The sequence below is a fragment of the Salvelinus sp. IW2-2015 genome, linkage group LG20 (assembly GCF_002910315.2).
Source record: "Salvelinus sp. IW2-2015 linkage group LG20, ASM291031v2, whole genome shotgun sequence".
In the NCBI taxonomy this organism is placed as follows: Eukaryota; Metazoa; Chordata; class Actinopteri; order Salmoniformes; family Salmonidae; genus Salvelinus; species Salvelinus sp. IW2-2015.
The window spans coordinates 78388942-78409640 of NC_036860.1; the positions used below are offsets into that span (position 1 = coordinate 78388942).

General features: G+C 44.9%; 1 protein-coding gene, 2 long non-coding RNA genes and 1 pseudogene across 3 annotated transcripts in view; 2 read left to right on the forward strand and 2 right to left on the reverse strand.

The window, feature by feature from the left end:
- LOC139029520 (uncharacterized) overlaps window positions 1-20699 on the reverse strand; it is a 163118-nt gene that overhangs the window by 17262 nt on the left and 125157 nt on the right. The window lies entirely within an intron of this gene.
- LOC111980726 (progranulin-like) lies at window positions 790-10924 on the forward strand (annotated as a pseudogene).
- On the reverse strand, window positions 10864-11379 carry LOC139029519 (uncharacterized). Its single transcript, XR_011481856.1, has 2 exons — window positions 11199-11379; window positions 10864-11146 (listed from the first exon to the last, which is right to left on the reverse strand). It is a non-coding gene; the product is annotated as an uncharacterized lncRNA (long non-coding RNA).
- On the forward strand, window positions 15430-19044 carry LOC111980712 (RUN domain-containing protein 1-like). Its single transcript, XM_024011618.2, has 5 exons — window positions 15430-15965; window positions 17010-17168; window positions 17286-17484; window positions 17618-17713; window positions 17802-19044. The coding sequence occupies exons 1-5, from the start codon at window positions 15573-15575 to the stop codon at window positions 18662-18664; spliced, it is 1710 nt and encodes a 569-aa protein (XP_023867386.1). The 5' UTR covers window positions 15430-15572; the 3' UTR covers window positions 18665-19044.

Consider the following 20699-nt stretch of genomic DNA (forward strand, 5'->3'; position numbering starts at 1 on the left):
GCAAGGCCAACAGTATGGCTATCAACTCTGCCTTATATACAGCCAGATAATCTGTAAAATGTTTCCTGACTGCCACCCCACATTCCTGCACCGAAAACGCTGACCCAGTACGTCCTGAACCATCTGTGTAAATGGCCTCACAATATCCTGATACACAGTATCCAGACATCTCTTAAACAAATCAGATGGATCAACACCCTCCCTATCATTCTGTAGTCTTTCCAGCACTTCTAGATCAACTACTGGAGACCGGAGTAGCCATTGTGGATTTACAGGAATAACTACCGTCAGACTGAACTCCCTTCATTACAGTCCCATCTCCTTCGACTGGGTATTACCCACCTAAAACTTGTGTTCTGTCTTCGCTCATGTTCCCAGCATGCCTGTAAAATCCCTTTGCAGGATGAGACACCCCATGTCCCTGTTGACCCAATAATGAATTGCCAACAGCTGTCTCCTAATCTACAATGTCATATCCCCCATCTACACCTGTAACGCAGCCACTGGTGAGGCCCGAAACGCCCCACTACATTATCTGAGTCCTTGCCCTTGCTTGTTTCTCCTCCAACCTATCTGTTATTATTGGTTTGTCCCAATGACAGTATTTGTATTTGTCCTTTGAACTACTGCAGTTGTTCAATTGTTCAGTTGTTGAACTACTGACGCTTTTCTAGTACCTGTCAGTGGCGCGTGTGTGGTAGATTGACACCTATGTAAACCATTCAGAATGTCGAATAGCTAGGAAGACATTTAGGGGCGTGAACATATTTCCTCTACTCGACATTTTGTTGTTGAGAAACTTCAGCGCGTTCAGAAGTCGGCTACATTGTCAAGGAGCGCTGACACCTGTAAAGTCACTGAGATAGAGGTAAGGTCAACTTTTTTTTATTTAGATAGTGGCAAGATCTCAATGACAAATATATTAAATTCTAAACTTCTCAAGTGAAATTGCACCAAATGTTCTACTTCAAATTAAATTGCATTTATTGTTTATGCTATCCTTGTCATTGCTTTCAAATTGTTGTCATTGTCTTTTGTGATAACAATTACAAATAATTTAATATGGACCTAGGTGGGTGGGTCGATCTTTTAAAATTCTAAATGCACATTCTGACCAACATGATTGTGTGTGTGCCAATATAAATGATATGTCGGGGTCCACAGTTCTTCTGGAACTGTTAAAGCCCATTTTCTTCTCCTTTTGAAACCACCTTGTCACAAAATACATTAAGTGAACAGTACTGATTGTCAGGTGAATATTGTTGGTGGTTAACCTGTGTTCCCTATTGCTCTTGATACCACAATGAAGGAAAGTATCTCTTATGGGAGGTACTTGGCTCAGATTAAGGGGAATTTTCCTTTCATAAAAACAGGTAAACTGAAAGTAGAATGCTGCATCATTTTTGTGTCTAGTAGCCTAGACAACATTGAAGCAATGGTAGACTGCTTTAATGATCTCCCCTATGAAGCTCAACACTTAGTAACAGTATAATCATATCCCCTTTTCTGCATCATAGATTCATTCTTTAARTGTGGTTGCATATGAGGAAGGCTTTGTCTTGGTAAGAATGTGGAACTGTTAACTTTCTGAAGCTCACCCCATGGAACATAAAAGAGGAAGTGAATCTATGAAAATAGCTTGGGGAATTTTGATATACTTTAGTAGGCTACAGCACTACCTCAGGAGATTGTCTGAAAGTTACTCTAGTTAAGAGGAAAGTGAGAGTTCTGTCTAGATTTAGTTCTGATGACTCCATTGTTGTGATTTTATGCATTTCTGTACAAAAGAGCTTTATAACATTTGTCAGTTATTGATTGTACAATAAATGTATATAATATACAGTTTGTGTTACAAGTTATTTCTGTCTCTCTCTTTCTCTCCAGATGCAGAGGTATCTGGTGCTCTGTATGGCCCTGCTGGCCSAGGTCTCTGCTGATGACTGCCCAGGTGGAGAGGCGTGTGAGGAGGGCAACACCTGCTGCAAGGTCCCCTCCAATGGCTATGAATGTTGCCCAATGTATCAGGTATGTATGGGGTGGTGCCTGCAGAGCTTAGCCCTTAGCTTTATTTGCAGCCTGAACCCGAGTTCCCTAACCCTTGTACACTGACTTATATCTATTAGAAGTGTACAAACCAAATAGGTAGACTATGGTGTCATTGTGTCTTACCCTGAAATAGATACCTCTTTAATTGCACCCTTGTGCTAGCATTCTCTCGTAGTATCTGTTTGGTCTGTAAGATGTGAGATTCTAACACACTTTGTTAATCAAACTACTCTTACCATTTATCTCAGGCTGAGTGCTGTGAGGATCATACCCACTGCTGCCCTGAGGGAACACTCTGCRTTGTGAATGAGTCCATGTGTGTGAATGGAACTGTCTCCCTGCCATGGGTGGAGAGAGTCTCTGCTAAACAGTCCATATATCCTAAAGTAAGAATGTCAGTGAATCCAGGAAGAAAGTTTAGCTGACTATTGACAACGTTGAAATGCACTGTAACAATGACACCAGTTAACTTTCATGGCAATATGTGTTCCTGTTTTCAATCATTCACATTGTTGAGGAAAACACATTGGAGGAATCAGGCAGAACTCATTTATCAGCAATAAGAGTTTATTCAAGCAACTGCAAGAAAGCAACAGATCACTTTCTGGATGAAACTGGAGAGGAACTTTAAAATGTCCAGAATCACACAGTCATTTATATTCTTCATCTACACAAAGAACTGCTTACCCCTCTCTTAAAGCTTTATACAAACAATAATTGGTTCTAACCAGTTCTCACAGCCTAAGATAGGGGAGTGATAAGATCTTTAGAGCCTAAATAGACAGAACTAGAATTCAGCCTGGTTATGCCTTTAGTGCCCCAGAGATAAAGAGCCAAAAACAAATCAATCCTTTGTGCGGTGTGTGAAGAGGGTACTGAAAATTAACAGTGAAAAGTACATACAGTACTATTCAACTCAAGCATTTACATAGCATTAGACTGTAACAAAWCCATTTTYMYCCAACAACGTAATTAAYCTAGATGAACGTAAGGAAATCAAAAATACTATGATCAGTCATRTTTTTTGTCATTGAAAAAGTCWAATGTATTTTTTYYWMCCCTCTAGTCTTTCAGAATGATCAGTGCATATGCCGGGGATGAGGATGATAACATCTGCCCTGACAAGTCCCACTGCCCCGAAGAGTTCTCCTGTCTGAAGGCCACTACARGCTATGGTTGCTGTCCTGTYGCTCATGTAATAACCTAACCACTGCTGCAATCTAGCCTTTTGCGCCAGATTCATAYTGTTATRCKGTTCACATAAACATRCATTGGTGTCAATGGAAAAACTGGAGTTATGTGCACAKATATCAAGTTAGGATGCAGGCCTGAGTGAATAGTAAATKKATCTATTGTACACACAGGCTGTGCCTTGCTCTGATGGGAAACATTGCTGTCCTGAAGGCCACCAGTGCAGCACAGACTGCAGCTCCTGCATCAAACAGACAGGTTAGACTCTTGTGGAGTCACATGTTGCCATCTTATGCTTCTGTTGCAACATCATCACTAACCCCTCTGCCTTCTTCCACCCCGGCAGAGCCTGTTGTTGCAGTGATGTGCAGTGACAAAGAGTCTGAGTGCCCAGAGGGAACCACATGCTGTGAGACTCCAGATGGGAGTTGGGGATGCTGCCCCATGCCCAAGGTACAGGGGGGCTATATGGAGGGGGTTAGGGGGTTACCATCATGGATTTGCGAGTCAGGAATAATATTGGTTCTTTGAATGTGTGACATGTACACTCTCCAGTGTCTGTAATCACTCCATGGAGAGATGTCTAATCAAGGATTTGCATGGCCTATGTGATAACCCTTTGTTTATATATGGTCATCTCATGAGGTGATTCTCTGTGTGTCTGTGTGTACTGACCAGGCTGTGTGCTGTGAGGATAAGATTCACTGTTGTCCTGAGGGCAGCACCTGTGACATCAAGCAATCCAAGTGTATATCCACTACCAACAAGGAAATGCCCATGTGGGCTAAGTTCCCTGCCCGCAAGAGGGCAGAGTGGGAAAACCAGAATGGTAGGTTTCACCCCCCCCCCCCAAAAAAGGCATATTTTCCTGGTCTATTTTTGTACCAATCACTGTCTGGATGTTAATGTGTATATGATTATTTTGCTGTACGTGCTTTCAGAAGTTGCCCAAGTGACAACACCTATTCCAGACACTACCACCTCAGCCAATAGGAGTCCTGCTTCTCTTTGGGAGGGTACTTCTCCACCCTTCATTAGGACAGGAGGTATGACATTACACTTCTTCTTAGAACAATACAATAGTGCTGTGGAATATTTTGTTAGCTCGTCCAGTTGTGTTGATCGCTAACACCTGCTGTTCTCTCAGACGTTCCCTGTGATGAGTCAACGGCCTGTTCGGATGGAACACATGTTGTAAAACACAGGAAGGAGGAGTGGGCATGCTGTCTCTGCCACAGGTATCTATGTCTCATACTGTAGGGCCATTCATTTCTTAGCTAATCCATTTCTTCAAGATAGATCAACCTGATTGCATGTCTTTTGCTTGTCCCGTGACAGCTTCTCTCTCTTTTTTTGTTTTGGGCTCTTCTTCCTTCCGGCAGTTTTCTGCGCAGTGACTTGGTCCCACTGCTGCCCTCATGGTAAGAAGTGCAACCTGGCTGCCCAGACGTGTGACGACCCTCAGGCTCCCCCTCTGAGCCCTGGCTGAAGAAGGTTCCTGCGCTGCCTCGGGAGGGTAAATTGCCAGGGGATGTTACCTGTGACCCCACCCATGTGTGTCCCGACAACACCACCTGCTGCAAGACAGCGTCAGGAGACTGGTCCTGCTGCCCCTTGCCTGAGGTAGGGACAGAGAGATGTGGCTAATACTGCTGTGGATAGGCAAATTAATGAATGGCCTCTTAAATTGACTGCTCTGCGATGCGGTGAGAGATTCTGTATGTTAACAAAGAGGCACTTAGTTTTGGTCTTTACGACATCCCAGTATCACATCCTCATTCTTCACTCCTGTCAGCTTGCTGCTGCTTGTGACTTAACCTTTCTTCTGCCTTGTTAAGGGATTTTGAGCTTGAACCACATGTGTTTTTATAGCATTGAAAAGTAGAACTGGGAAACTGGGTAATCTAGGCAGTCACACTTTTCTCTAACTTGCAATATCTCTTCTGCTACCAGCAATACCTCTACATAATTTCTATAAAGGCTTGTGACAGTCTTAAATGACAGAAATGTTTGTTGTGTGTCTATCCCTTCCTCCTCCAGGCTGTTTGCTGTGAGGACCACGAGCATGCTGCCCCCATGGCACCACCTGTGACTGGCTGGCTCACCGTGATGGTCCCTCAGGGTCGAGCCCATGGTGGGGAAGGTGCCAGCTCTCACAACCCTGGCATCTGATCATGAAGAGGCAGCCACAGACCAGCAAGGGTCAGATGGATGACATGGAGCTGCCTACAGAAGATGACAAAGGTGATGAAGATGAGGGGCCCAGGACACAGTATGACGCCACACACACCTGCTGCTTTATTAAATATGTTGTTAGCTCGTCCAGTTGTGTTGATCGCTAACACCCTGCTGTTCTCTCCAGACGTTCCCTGTGATGAGTCAACGGCCTGTTCGGATGGAACCACATGTTGTAAAACACAGGAAGGAGGATGGGCATCCGTCCTCTGCCACAGGTATACTATGTCTCATACTGTAGGGGCCCATTCATTCTCTTAGCTAATCCATTTCTTCAAGATAGATCAACCTGATTGCATGTCTTTGCTTGTCCCGTGACAGCTTCTCCTTTTTGTTTGGGCTCTTCTTCCTTCCAGGCAGTTTGCTGCAGTGACTTGGTCCACTGCTGCCCTCATGGTAAGAAGTGCAACCTGGCTGCCCAGACGTGTGACGACCCTCAGGCTCCCCTCTGAGCCCTGGCTGAAGAAGGTTCCTGCCGTGCCTCGGAGGGTAAATGTCCAGGGGATGTTACCTGTGACCCCACCCATGTGTGTCCCGACAACACACCCTGCTGCAAGACAGCGTCAGGAGACTGGTCCTGCTGCCCCTTGCCTGAGGTAGGGACAGAAGAGTGGTCTAATACTGCTGTGGATAGGCAAATTAATGAATGGCCTCTTAAATTGACTGCTCGCGATGCGGTGAGAGATTCTGTATGGCTAACAAAGAGGCACTTAGTTTTGGTCTTTCGACATCCCAGTATCACATCCTCATTCTTCACTCCTGTCAGCTTGCTGCTGTTTCTGTATCTTACCTTTCTTCTGCCTTGTTAAGGGGATTTTGAGCTTGAACCACATGTTGTTTTTATAGCATTGAAAAGTAGACTGGAAACTGGGTAATCTACGGCAGTCACAACTTTTCTCTAACTTGCATAATCTCTTTCTGCTACCAGCAATACCTCTACATAATTTCTATAAAGGCTTGTGACAGTCTTAAATGACAGAAAATGTTTTGTGTGTCTATCCCTTCCTCCTCCAGGCTGTTTGCTGTGAGGACCACGAGCACTGCTGCCCCCATGGCACCACCTGTGACCTGGCTGGCCTCACCTGTGATGGTCCCTCAGGTCGGAGCCCATGGTGGGGAAGGTGCCAGCTCTCACAACCCTGGCATCTGATCATGAAGAGGCAGCCACAGACCAGCAAGGGGTCAGATGATGACATGGAGCTGCCTACAGAAGATGACAAAGGTGATGAGATGAGGGGCCCAGGACACAGTATGACGCCCACACCACCTGCTGCTTTATTAAATATGTTGTTAGCTCGTCCAGTTGTGTTGATCGCTAACACCCTGCTGTCTCTCCAGACGTTCCCTGTGATGAGTCAACGGCCTGTTCGGATGGAACACATGTTGTTAAACACAGGAAGGAGGATGGGCATGCTGTCCTCTGCCACAGGTATACTATGTTCTCATATCGTAGGGGCCATTCTTCTTTAGCTAATCCATTTCTTCAAGATAGATCAACCTGATTGCATGTCTTTTGCTTTGTCCCGTGACAGCTTCTCCTTTTTGTTTGGGCTCTTCTTCCTTCCAGGCAGTTTGCTGCAGTGACTTGGTCCACTGCTGCCTCATGTAAGAAGTGCAACCTGGCTGCCCAGAGTGTGACGACCCTCAGGCTCCCCCTCTGAGCCCTGGCTGAAGAAGGTTCCTGCCGTGCCTCGGGAGGGTAATTGCCAGGGGATGTTCCTGTGACCCCACCCATGTGTTGTCCCGACAACACCACCTGCTGCAAGACAGCGTCAGGAGACTGGTCCTGCTGCCCCTTGCCTGAGGTAGGGACAGAGAGATGTGGCTAATACTGCTGGGATAGGCAAATTAATGAATGGCCTCTTAACTTGACTGCTCTGCGATGCATGAGAGAGATTCTGTATGGCTAACAAAGAGGCACTTAGTTTGGTCTTTACGACATCCCAGTATCACATCCTCATTCTTCACTCCTGTCAGCTTGCTGCTGCTTGTGATCTTAACCTTTCTTCTGCCTTGTAAAGGGTTTTTGGAGCTTGAACCACATGTTGTTTTTATAGCAAGAGGGGCTATGTTTCATTGAAAAGTGGCTGGGAAACTGGGTAATATAGGGATCACAACTTTTCTCTAACCTTGCATAATCTCTTTCTGCTACCAGCAATACTTCTACATAATTTCTATAAAGCTTGTTGTGTGTCCTTTCCCTTCCTTAAGGCTGTTTGCTGTGAGGACACGAGCATTGTTGCCCCCATGGCAGCACCTGTGATTGGCTACCCTCACCTGTGATGGCCCCTCAGGGCAGAGCCAATGGTGGGGAAGGTGCCCGCCCTCACAACCCAGGCACCTGATCATGAAGGCACCCGCAGACCACCAGGGGGTGCAGATGGACGACATGGAGCTGCCTACAGAGGATGATGAAAGTGATGAAGACGAGAGTGTTGCACAGGACACAGTGTGACGCCCACACCAGCTGCCCAAAGGACGCCACCTGCTGCTTTATGAAATCCACCCAGAAATGGGGCTGCTGCCCACTGCCACAGGTGAGTGTTACCAGTATGGTTAGTGCTGAGCAATTGGTGCTTTTGAGGTCTGTTCGGTTTCGGTTCGATTATTAAAAATATACCGGATTTCGGTTTGATTATTTGGGTTGAATGCTGTAACAGCACAGAATAAAACAATAAAAGTCCCATGGTGGAAGTGACTGCCCATTTACTGCTTATCCACTGCTTTACTTTAATAAAATATTAGGTTTTGTGTGTATTACATTTGTTTTAATTTATAACTTTGTTATTTCATCTCAATTAATCATTTTCATCTCTATAGAGCTGCTGCCTATGCTGTCTGACAAAATCACTATTTTGTAGTTCTCAACATAAATAGGCATACTTATTTACCAACTAGCAATCACTTTGATCATGTATTTTCAGGTAGAGATACCTCGCGAAGCAACGCGCTGCTCCAAAGACAGTACAGTATGAAAGATGGCGCAGAAACTGCTTCACCAAGTAGAAATATCCAATCACGCTTGTAGACGATGTCATGGCGACGTTGGCTAGCTAAGCTCATGCGCAGATAATTGCCTGGGTTAACGGGCATCACGTGCCAAACTGCACCTGTTCATGCATCAAATCAAAGGCACTTCTTCAATATAGTAATTTTTTATAAAAATTGAAACGTGTAAGATTGTCACTTTCACGAGGTTGGAGTAATAACATGTTCAACTCGTAAGACATTGGCTCGAATCTGGGTTGTACCTTTAGATTTTGGAAAACACATTTTTATTTGATTTGGAGAAGAAGAAAAAATGTAAGGACACTTTTTTACTTGTGCCAGTGACTTCTAAAACCCCAGCCTGGTCTGCTTCTCAAGCGCTCTCTATATCCCTTCTATAGCAGGCATAAAGAAACACAGACCGACAAGTCATGCGCAATGGATTATAGTCATTGTAGTTAATTACAATGTTTTATGCGCTAAACTATGTAGAATATTGGCCTGTTGGAAACAACCCCCACAAGATCTCACAGTTCAGGCTGGATCTGATTTATCTCTAAAGAAACTGCAACGTGCGCATTGAGCTCATAAAAAAAAAACTGAACGAAATGGAATTTAAATAATTTAACTGACATCGGTCAATTAGTTGCTTGTACCAAAAATGTTGGTCAATCACTCAGCAACTATTAATGGTGTTCCCAACTAGTGGAAGGATTTTAGGGATGAAAGCCCTTTCCTCACTACTCGCTGTTCCCTCTCCCAGGCAGTGTGCTGTGCTGATGGAGAGCACTGCTGTCCCAAGAACTACATATGTGATATGCGCAAGACTTCCTGCTCTAAGGGTGGGGTGGTGATCCCATGGTACAACAAGCTGGCAGCTGAGCCAGATGACAGTGCCCTCACTGCCCCCTCTCTGTGAAGTGTGACACCCAGAACAGATGCCCTGAAGGCTCCAGCTGCTGCCAACTTTCCACAGGACAGTGGGGCTGCTGCCCCTGCGCAAGGTGTGTGTTTGTTCGTGAGCGAGGGTGTGTGTTGGTATGCACATGCGTATAGAGAACCCTAGAAACAGTTTTGCTCTGCTATCTCACATGGGAACCTTTCATGTCTGTACCACATCTGGCCGTGATTGGGAGTCCCATAGGGCAGTGCACAATTGGCCCAGCATTTGTCCAGGTTTGGCAGTGTAGGCTGTCATTGTAAATTGCCTAGTTAAATTAAATAAAAAATAATTCTCTGTCTTGTCTCCCTGTATAGGCTGTGTGCGTGCAGATGAGGAGCACTGCTGTCCACAGGGCTACAGCTGTAACATGGGCTCAGGAACTTGCCAGAAGCTAATGTTTCCTTCAGTCCAGACGGTACCCCTAACTCGGGTGTCTGCGCCTGAGCCCCCGACCTCACAGGAGAAGGAAATCCACTGTGGGGGGCCGTTTGTCTGCAATAATGAGGAGACATGCTGCAAGGTCTCCGCCACTACATGGGCCTGCTGTCCCGTTCCAAATGTATGATATACTCCTCTGCCCTCTCACCAGACACCACAAACACTTCTAGAAATGAAAATGTCATACTAATGTTAGTGAAGTTCAAGACTAAGGCATCTACTCTCCTTCTATTGAATAGTCAAATTCCTATATGGTTTCTCTCATTGCTTCCTCGATCTCTTTTTTTACTCTCCCTTCCACCTTATCCCTGTCTTCCTCCACCTGTCCTCCTAGGCGGTGTGCTGCAGTGACATGAAGCACTGCTGCACTACAGGCTACTCCTGTGGTGAGGGACGGTCCTGCACCCAGTCCACTGGCTTCAAATGGGACCACTGGCAGGTGTTCTTCTCCAACAAGAAGAGAGCCCTGCGTGTGTGACAACTTTGGGCTAGACCTATCAGTCCAACCAGACGCATTGCACTAATGAAGGGACGCAGGAACTTAATATCACTGTTACAGTATATCAAATTGTGTTTTTTACAGAGGAAAAATAGTGTGTGTATATATAGGAAAGGGAAGTGAAAATAAGTAACATTTTGCGCCATTGGTAGGTGCTTGGAATGTTACTACATTTACTTCAAGAAATTCCCATGCTTGCTCATGAACAGAAACTGTCAAGGATTTGAAATCACTCCAAAAATGAGATACCAATGTTGAACAATCTTTTTTGGTTGTGGCTCAGGGAAGGATTGGAATGTGATATAAAACTAGTTGTAAGCTACTATCAAGATTGACACAGAGGAGCATATAAATGACAAGAACTTAGTACTGTTTTACAATGTTTGATGTTACCTTTTAAACAGGAAGAGTGTTGTGTTTTTTAGTTGACCATGTGAAGTGCATTGTGCCTCATAGTTTCAGGTATACCTTTGAAATGCCTTTTACATTAGTCTGTCATTGTAAATAAGAATTTGTTCTTAACTGACTTGCCTAGCTAAATAAAGGTTAAATAAAATAAATATGCCACCCTGTGGCTGAACTGATACTGTCTACTTGGGAAAACTTGAAACATGACCCTCCCTCATTTTTTTTAACCTTTATTTAACTAGGAAAGTCAGTTAAAAACAAATTCTTATTTTCAATGACGGTCTAGTGGGTTTACTGCCTTGTTCAGGGACAGAACGACAGATTTGTACCTTGTCAACTCAGGGATTCGAACTTGCAACCTTTCGGTTACTAGTCCAACGTTCTAACCACTAGGCTACCTGCCGCCTCATATGCCCTCTGTCTAGTCCAACACTCTAACCACTAGGCTACCTGCTGCGCCATATGCCCTCCGTCTTGTTGCTACCACGTTTTAAGTAAGAGATGGATTATCCCACTTCCTTGTGTTTTAGAAATTATGCCATTTTAAATAGTCCGTAATGATTCTGGCTGTTGCTACCAAAGGGAATTAATTTGCTGTAAAATTTGAATAAAAAATAAGTCATTGCCAAATCAATTGTACACTATGCATGTGTTGGTTTGTGGTCAGTGTTCACTCAAATCTGTGCCCAGGATGTAACTATAGTAGGCCTTGCAAGTAAAAAGGTAAAAACTCAAGAGGTGATAAAGGTGAGTACCGAGTGGACTACAGTTGGAGAAAAAACACATTCAACGTCTGATACTAATTAACAATCACTGGGAAGGTTTCTGGGGGTTTTATGGCGGACCTACTCACTGCCACAGTCATACTCTGGACCTAGTTTTGTCCCATGTAATAAATGTTGTAGTTCTTAATGTTTTTCCTCATAATCCTGGACTATCGGACCACCATTTTATTACGTTTGCAATCGCAACAAATAATCTGCTCAGACCCCAACCAAGGAGCATCAAAAGTCGTGCTATAAATTCTCAGACAGCACAAAGATTCCTTGATGCCCTTCCAGACTCCTTCTGCCTACCCAAACATCAGTTAACCACTTAACTGAGGAACTCAATTTAACCTTGCGCAATACCCTAGATGCAGTTGCACCCCTAAAAACTAAAAACATTTGTCATAATGTCTGTTTATTATTTGACATTTATTCCTGATTATTATTTGACCATGCTGGTCTTTATGAACATTTTGAACATCTTGGCCATGTTCTGTTATAATCTCCACCCGGCACAGTCAGAAGAGGACTGSCCACCCCTCATAGCCTGGTTCCTCTCTAGGTTTCTTCCTAGGTTTTGGTCTTTCTAGGGAGTTTTTCCCAGCCACCGTGCTTCTACACCTGCATTGCTTGCTGTTTGGGGTTTTAGGCTGGGTTTCTGTACAGCACTTCGAGATATTAGCTGATGTGAAGGGCTATTATAAAGTAAACTTGAATCCGCTACCCGGATAAAGCACTAAATAACTTCAGTTAGTTGCTAAATACGGCTGCTGAGAATTCCTGACTATGTAGAACACAAGAAATTTGATCAATATTTACTCTCATATGCTAGCTTCCCTAACACTGGCTTTCCTGTTTAAGGCAAGGGCTGATTTCAAGGTTTTACTGTTAACCACTATTAAAGCGTTACATGGGCTTGCTCCTACCTATCTTTCCGAGTTGGTCCTGCCGTACATACTCCACGTACGCTACGGTCACAAGACGCAGGCCTCATAATTGTCCTAGAATTTCTAAGCAAACAGCTGGAGGCAGGCTTTCTCCTATAGATCTCCAATTTTTATGGAATGGTCTGCCTACCATGTGAGAGACGCAGATCGGTCTCAACCTTAAGTCTTTCTGAAGACTATCTCTTCAGTGGTCTAATGATTGAGTGTAGTCTGGCCCAGGAGTGTGAAGTGAACGAAAGGCTCTGGACGCAACGAACCGCCCTTGCTGTCTCTGCCTGGCCGGTTTCCCTCTCTCCACTGGGATTCTCTGCCTCAACCCTATTACAGGGGCTGAGTCACTGACTTACTGGTGCTCTTTCATGCCGTCCCTAGGAGGGGTGCGTCACTTGAGTGGGTTGAGTTACTGACGTGATCTTCCTGTCTGGTTGGCGCCCCCCCTTGGTTGTGCTGTGGTGGAGATCTTTGTGGGCTATACTCGGCCTTGTCTCAGGATTGTAAGTTGGTGGTTGAAGATATCCCTCTAGTGGTGGCGGGGCTGTGCTTTGGCAAAGTGGGTGGGGTTTATCCTTCCTGTTTGGCCTCGTCCGGGGGTATCATCGGATGGGGCCACAGTGTCTCCTGACCCCTCCTGTCTCAGCCTCCAGTATTTATGCTGCAGTAGTTTATGTGTCGGGGGGCTAGGGTCAGTTGGTTATATCTGGAGGTACTTCTCCTGTCTTATCCAGTGTCCTGTGTGAATTTAAGTATGCTCTCTCTAATTCTCTCCTTCTCTCTTTCTTTCTCTTCTCGGAGGACCTGAGCCCTAGGACATGCGTCAGGAACGACGCGCATGATTGAACTCCTTGCTGTCCCAGTCCACCTGGCTCTGCTGCTGTCCAGTTTCAACTGTTCTTGCCTGCGGTTATGGAACCCTGACCTGTCCACCGGACGTGCTACCTGTCCCAGACCTGCTGTTTTCAACTCTTAATGCATCGGCTAATGAAAGCCAACTGACATTTATTCCTGATTATTATTTGACCATGCTGGTAATTTATGAACATTTTGAACATCTTGGCCATGTTCTGTTATAATCTCCACCCGGCACAGCCAGAAGAGGACTGGCCAGCCCTCATAGCCTGGTTCCTCTCTAGGTTTCTTCCTAGGTTTTGGCCTTTCTAGGGAGTTTTTCCTAGCCACCGTGCTTCTACACCTGCATTGCTTGCTGTTTGGGGTTTTAGGCTCGGTTTCTGTACAGCACTTCGAGATATCAGCTGATGTACGAAGGGCTATATAAATACATTTGATTTGATTTGATTTACACCCAAAAAGGTGTATTGGCGCCACCAACTGGACGGTTTGAAACCAATAAAATAAAATGAATAAATCCATACGTAATAATGATACTAACTTAATCCACCCTAATAAAAAAATAGTATATAGACAAAACAAACTCCCACTTCTATTTTAGATCCCCATATCTCCCTTAGGCTCTAGGACCTGAGAGGGTGGTACGGCTTGGGGCAATATTCCATAACTCCTTTGCTGTGAAATCTTTCTGCCCCAGGAACCGCTCCGCCTCAATCACTATGATTTCTATCTTCCTGAACCTTCTCCCCACATTGGCAGTGCCAATAATTACCATAGCTATAAATGCCACAAAGTCCACCTTCTTAACCTTTAAAACATCAGGGTCCTGCTGGTGAAAGGCAACCCCTGCAGGCTAGGCCTATCCACTACCTTGGACTCTTCTGGAGCACCATTCAAACCTTTTCATAGCTGCTGCATATGAAATACTCTGTGCAACCCTGACTAAGCCACCTCATTCTCTTTCACCCTTGTGGGGCATTTGGACGACGTGGCTTMATTGTTCCCACCGCAATTGCAATATGTCACATTTTCATCACTTTTATAAACATATGGTCCCTTCCACTTGGACATCTCGGCTTCTCCCTTCTGCAAACACTTGCTACATGACCAAGAGCTTCACAATGATCACACTGCATTGGTCTTGGTATAAATGCTCTGACTCTGTAGTAAATATACCCTAACTGCACTTGAGTAGGGAGACTCCACATCAAAAAAACAAAAGAACAAATAGACTTCATTTTTTCACCATTCATCACATGATTCATCCAACGTGCTTCAATTACTCCAGGAATATTTTTCATCTCTTCAAAATCAACTTCCCACGAGACGCCTGCGACGGCCTGATATAACCCCCTTGAGAGTTGCCCTGTTCCGAAGACACACACGACACTTTAAACTTGTTTATTTTATTTCACCTTTATTTAACCAGGTAGGCTAGTTGAAAACAAGTTCTCATTTACAACTGCGACCTGGCCAAGAATAAAGCAAAGCAGTTCGACACATACAACAACACAGAGTTACACATGGAATAAACAAACATACAGTCAATAATGCAGTAGAAAAAGTCTACATACAGTGTGTGCAATTGAGGTAAAATAAGGGAAGTAAGGCAATAAATAGGCCATGGTGGCGAAGTAATTACAATATACAAATTAAACACTGGGGTGATTGATGTGCAGTAGATGAATGTGCAAGTAGAGATACTGGGGTGCAAAGGAGCAAGATAAATAAATAAATACAGTATGGGATGAGTTAGTTGGATGGGCTAGCAACTTAGAAAATCGATTAAGGCACGTTCCTTCTGATCCGCAGAAWCAAAACAAGCCCGCCTCTCGTGATCCTCACAACCTTCACTTTACCCAATACTCTCTCCACCAGTTTGAATAACTCAAATGGTTTCTTCAAGATTGGTACTCTGCTCAACCACCGGATTAAACAACAACAAACCGTACTCCTACTATTCTCGTCATTGTGCCCCACTGGAAGTTATGCTACGGATAGGTTAAAATGGCATATTGCTGTTTCTTGCAGGCAGTTCATATGCACACCAGATCAGTGCTTTTACGATGACGTGGCACTGTTTATGACGTCTGGAAGCCCGCCTCTCCCTTTGACTTATGAATCTTTCAAGATGGCGATGCACCTGCTTCATCGGTGRTAATTATTTTAATTTCTAAAACGGTGTACATAAACGATAAAACAAAGCGTCGTTTCCAGTTGACAATAACATCGGAGGACAACGTTGTCTTTATTACCTTTCAAACATGTCGACAGAGGAACTGTCAACCTCGGACAGCGAAGCTGCTGTTGCTGGGGCTGGCAAGCGATGGGCGCCCGTCGGCGCTGTAGCCAGTCCGGAGGATGAGAGCGGGAAGGGAAACGCGGTCGAGCCGAGGAGGAAAGGCTCAGCTGTGTCTGGTGAGACGGAGATGACCGCAAGATTGAGGAAACTGGAGGACGAACAGGGYCTGCTGAATTCCTCGCTCCTCGCGTTGACATCTCATTTTGCACAAGTGCAGTTCCGCTTGAAGCAGATAGTTCACGCTCCGACTGATGAGAAGGAGAGGATGCTGGTAGAACTGGAGGAGTTTGCTTTCAAAGGCTGTCCTCACGTTGTGGGATGCAGGCCACAAGATACCCAACAGCTCGAAAACGCGGTAAGTAGTCCATCTAGCCCACGGCTGGTCAGACTTGATAGATCTAAGAATGTAAACAATGGTTCCTCTTCAGTAAGTGGAAAAATTATGTCAACACAAACACTCAATTGCTTGAGGTTGTGTGATTATGTAAGCTATCCATTATGTGTAGAAAAATAGGTTATGTTAGTCCCCCACAAAACAGACCACAGACAGACACCAATTTAGGCCTACACCAATGTCAGTACAGTGTTCCACCAGTAATACCTGGTGATGGGATGGGGGTGATTGTGGTGGTCACATTAGTTGCTGCCCTTACGTAGGCTGGTCGTCATTCAGTGTCAGTCGGACAGCTGTAAGGATGACCACTGGACACATATAGACTCAGACACACCCTGGGATGCAACACTCGGAAACCTGTGCGTACACACACACACACACACACACACACACACACACACACACACACACACACACACACACACACACAGGCAGTAGCAGCCACCGTCTTGTCAAACATCTCACAGGAATTGAAATTATCCGGGCGACTACCTGGCTTATGATTAAGGCTTTGGTTTGCATCAAAACATCAAGGCTGTGCTCTCTGTTCTGTTCCATGAAATCTGTTATCTCCAGAGGAAGATAGAAAATGGTGGTATCTCATCAGCACAATAAGTGACTCACAGGCTCAGTTAACATCTTCCAGAAGATCATTATCTCTGTAATAATAGCTTCTGTATGCACAACTAAACCAAACCCCATTGTTTACTCCCTGCAGYTCTCCATTTACCTTCGAGATAATGCCYGCTTATGTARTACTGTCTTTGATTAAAGGTTTTCTTTTTCTGATTTCCTCTGTGTCTACATGCTTTACTTGTAGGAGGACCTGGTGAGTATGGCTACAGCTCTCTGTTCCTCTCCAGCATCTGTTTCGTCTGTCTGTCTTTAGTAAACATGCATGATGAATAAGGGCTGTGTATAGACCCTCCCCATCACTCCCTGTCCCCTTTGTACACCCCAGTCCTCCACTGACAGTGTATTCTGTGTTCTCTCTTCTCCACACAGAGTGAGAGGGAGAAGAGGGAGCGTCTGGAGGTCCAGAGGGAGAAGCAGAAGGAGCTCATCGTCCAGCTGAAGACCCAGTTGGATGACCTGGAGCGCTATGCCTACCAGGAGGGCAGCTACGACTCCCTGCCCCAGTCTGTGGTCATGGAGAGACAGAAGGTAGGGCTCCGTTCATGTACCAGAAGTCTCCTAAAAGTCTATTCGATACAATGTTGTTTCCTYCCCATGTGTAATGTCCTGGTAATACTCATGACGGTTCCACTCTTCCACTGCCAGGTAATCATTGACGAGTTGATCAAGAAGCTGGATGTGAACTTCAATGAGGACATAGGGAACCTGACGCCTGAGGAGCTAAGACAGAGAGTGGACGCTGCCATCGCTCAAATAGTCAACCCAGCCAGGGTCAAGGAGCAGCTGGTGGACCAGCTCAAGACCCAGATCAGGGACCTAGAGATGTTCATCAACTTCATCCAGGGTAGGTGGCAGTGGGCCTGGGATGCCATGTTGGCTGTGGTTAGGTGTCTTGGAAGCTCACTAATACACACTTTGTTACYGAAATATTCCACCAATATTCTGACTTACTACTGTATTTTCCCTTTACCCAACAGATGAGGTAGGGAACCCTCTTCTGTCTGAYGGTRAACMCAGCCAGCARCCGAGGACAGCAGGGCCCAACACCAGAGCCCCTGGAGGGAGGAAGAAAAGTCAGTTATCACCCAGCATTATTATCATAGGCTCTACAACATCACTCACAATACATCTGTTCTAAYGATTMTCTTCTCCTGCYCATAGTGGACCCAGAGCAGGCCCAGAAGATGAGGCAGACAGGCTTGCAGCTGATCCAGCGGGCCCTGGCTGTGCTGCAGATCTTTGCAGTGAGCCAGTTTGGCTGTGCKGCTGGCCACGTTCCCCAGAGCATGTGGTCRCAGGGGGAAGGGGGCCAGGACTACGGCCCTCTGCTGCAGCGTCTGGAGGGGGCTGTAGACCGGGTTCGAGTGCAGGCCTCGTGCAGACAGCCCTCAGTAGATCACGTGGTCAGCTACAACAGCAGCTTGGCCCTGGGGTCCCGTGATGAGCTCACTGCCTCAGTGAGGAAGGAGCTGGCCATGGCTCTGAGAGACCTGCTAGCCCACGGTCTCTACTCCCCCTCCCAGGGCATGAGTCTGGTGCTGGCCCCTATCTCCTGCCTGCTGCCCTACAGACCTGGCCCAACAACCATCCACCCCTGGGAGCTCTTTGTCAAGTACTACCACTCCAAAAATGGCAAGGCTTTCGTGGAGTCGCCAGCCCGCCAACTCTCGCAGTCCTTCAGCCTACCTGTTGTGGGCAATCCGGTCACTGTCACACCCAAGCAGTCTCTGCTCTGGGCTATTCACTCAGTGTTGCTGGAGCATGATCGCTACAAGCGAGGAGCAGACTCAGAGTTCAAGGCTCTGGTATGCATGGCTCTGAACGAGCAGAGGCTAGTGTCATGGCTTAACCTGCTGTGCAAGTCAGGGGCCTTGGTGCATCCGCACTACCAGCACTGGAGCTACATGGCCCAGACAGGCTTCGAGGGAGCCCTGCGCATCCTGGGACGTATCAGCCACCTCAAGTTTAACCTGCCGGTGGACCTGGCTGTGAGGCAGCTCAAGAACATCAAGGATGCCTTCTGAGAAGGGACTGTCGAGACACCTAAAACCATGCTTTCAGCTCACATGGTTACCAGGCCTGATTTAAGGGTAAAAAATAATACAATCAACTGGCCTTTGAGGACCGGAAGGCATGGTTTGGGTCTCYCTCAAGTGCTGAAATTATAATTGGCATAAAAGATTTGTGCTAATGTTGCTTTATCCGTTTTACTTTAAATGTATCTTGGGTCATTGGGTCAAAACATTTTTGTTAGCATCCTGTCTAAAAACATGGCATGAATTCCGTGCAAAGCTGTTCAACAAAAATCAAGTGTGCAATGTTGAGATGCATTATATAGCAAATCTGATTTTTATATAGCTAATCTGTAACTAACATTTAATTTATCAATGCCCCCTCCCCCATAACCACTCAAAGGGAGCATATCAAGATCTTAATTACTTGTTACATTGCATTATATGGAGCTTGTTGCCTCCCCTTAGGAAACACTTCCTTTATGTGATGTTGTTTGACTTGTCCCTATGGAGATGAGATACAGTAGCTCAGACCTATGCAGATAATATCGTGAGGTTGGCCTTTTACAGTAATTCACTACTGTATAATGATTACCTATAGAATGCGTGATCATCAATGTGACCAAATGTATAGTCATTCCCTCCCCATACTCTGTAGTATGGGCAAAAACAGACCAGTATCCTGCACTGTCACTAAACTGTAYATTTTGTGTTCTCTACGGAAGAGAATAATATGGGTKACTACAGTTCACATTCACTGAGCATTGYTCTCTGTCTGTGGTTACTCATCGCTCCCCTGTTGTGTTCACAGAAGACGCGCACTATTCAATGCACTCAGGTCAAATGAACATGGCAACAGTGTATGCTCTCACCAATGAATGTACAAGAGAGGTCAAAATTCTAAAGATRTCACAAGTGTTCTGAAAATCAAAATGATCACTCATGCAGCATGTAGTGTCTCTCCGTTGAGAAATAAGCAGAACCTGCCTAACGTGTCTTAAAGAAGGTGGATAACGTAGAGACCCTGTATTAACTGCTGCTTCTTTACTGGTCCAAAWGGAAGTGATTCAAAAATAATAATAATAACATTTATGATTTAACTATTTAGCTTATATGTAATTATATATTTAATCGTCCAATATTTAAGATGGTTGTGGGATGTGATCGTTTAATCTGTTTCTATTTGTTTTTTGAATGGTGAATGAAAACCACTTGAAGTGAAATCTTCCTATTACATGTGAATCACATGGGGTGTATCCTGAAAAGCTGAATGTACAAACCATAGATACTGTTCATTTCCACATGAGTGAAAACTGTTATCATCCCTGGTATGGTTTTTCCAACCCTCCTCATATTAAGGTATAACCTACTTTGTTACTGGTTAAGTGCTATTCCCAGACTTTCTGTTCTATTCTCTTATGGTCTATGGTATTGTATTGAGATCTATTTCTATTTTGTTGTATAGTAAATTGCAAATGCCTCAGCCGGACCACTACCAGACTATGCTTGGATCTGGTCTGTGCTTTACTGTTGTGCATCTCCATGTAGTGTATGGGAGGACAGGTTGTCCTACATCGAAAGGGATACTTTGGTTTCCCTACTTCTGAGGTGTTAATGTGAATATCAATACCCCCTTCATTTAGCCTGCATTGTTACTTTCACTTTTTGAAAGGAAACTGAGCTCATGTCAAAACTACTGTTAACACAAACATAGACACGCACACATCACAATACTACTACTAAGGAATGTACATTTCTGYATGAAAAATGAGACTTAGTTACTGTCTCTGATTTGTTTTTGTTTTTTTGTGCATACCCTACTTGTCAGATTGAGAAAAAGTTATACAGCTGTTTATTGTTGTTGTTCAATAACGATGAATGTGAGAAAATAAACTATTTCAAAATCCTATTTCAGCCCATGCACAWTTTGTATCCATTCATTGCTTTYAACACACTTGTTGTCAATGCACATTAATAAGTCATATAAAATACAGGGGTAATAAGGATGCCTGCCACTTTTGTCTTTAGTCAAGTTGCAGGCCTTCAC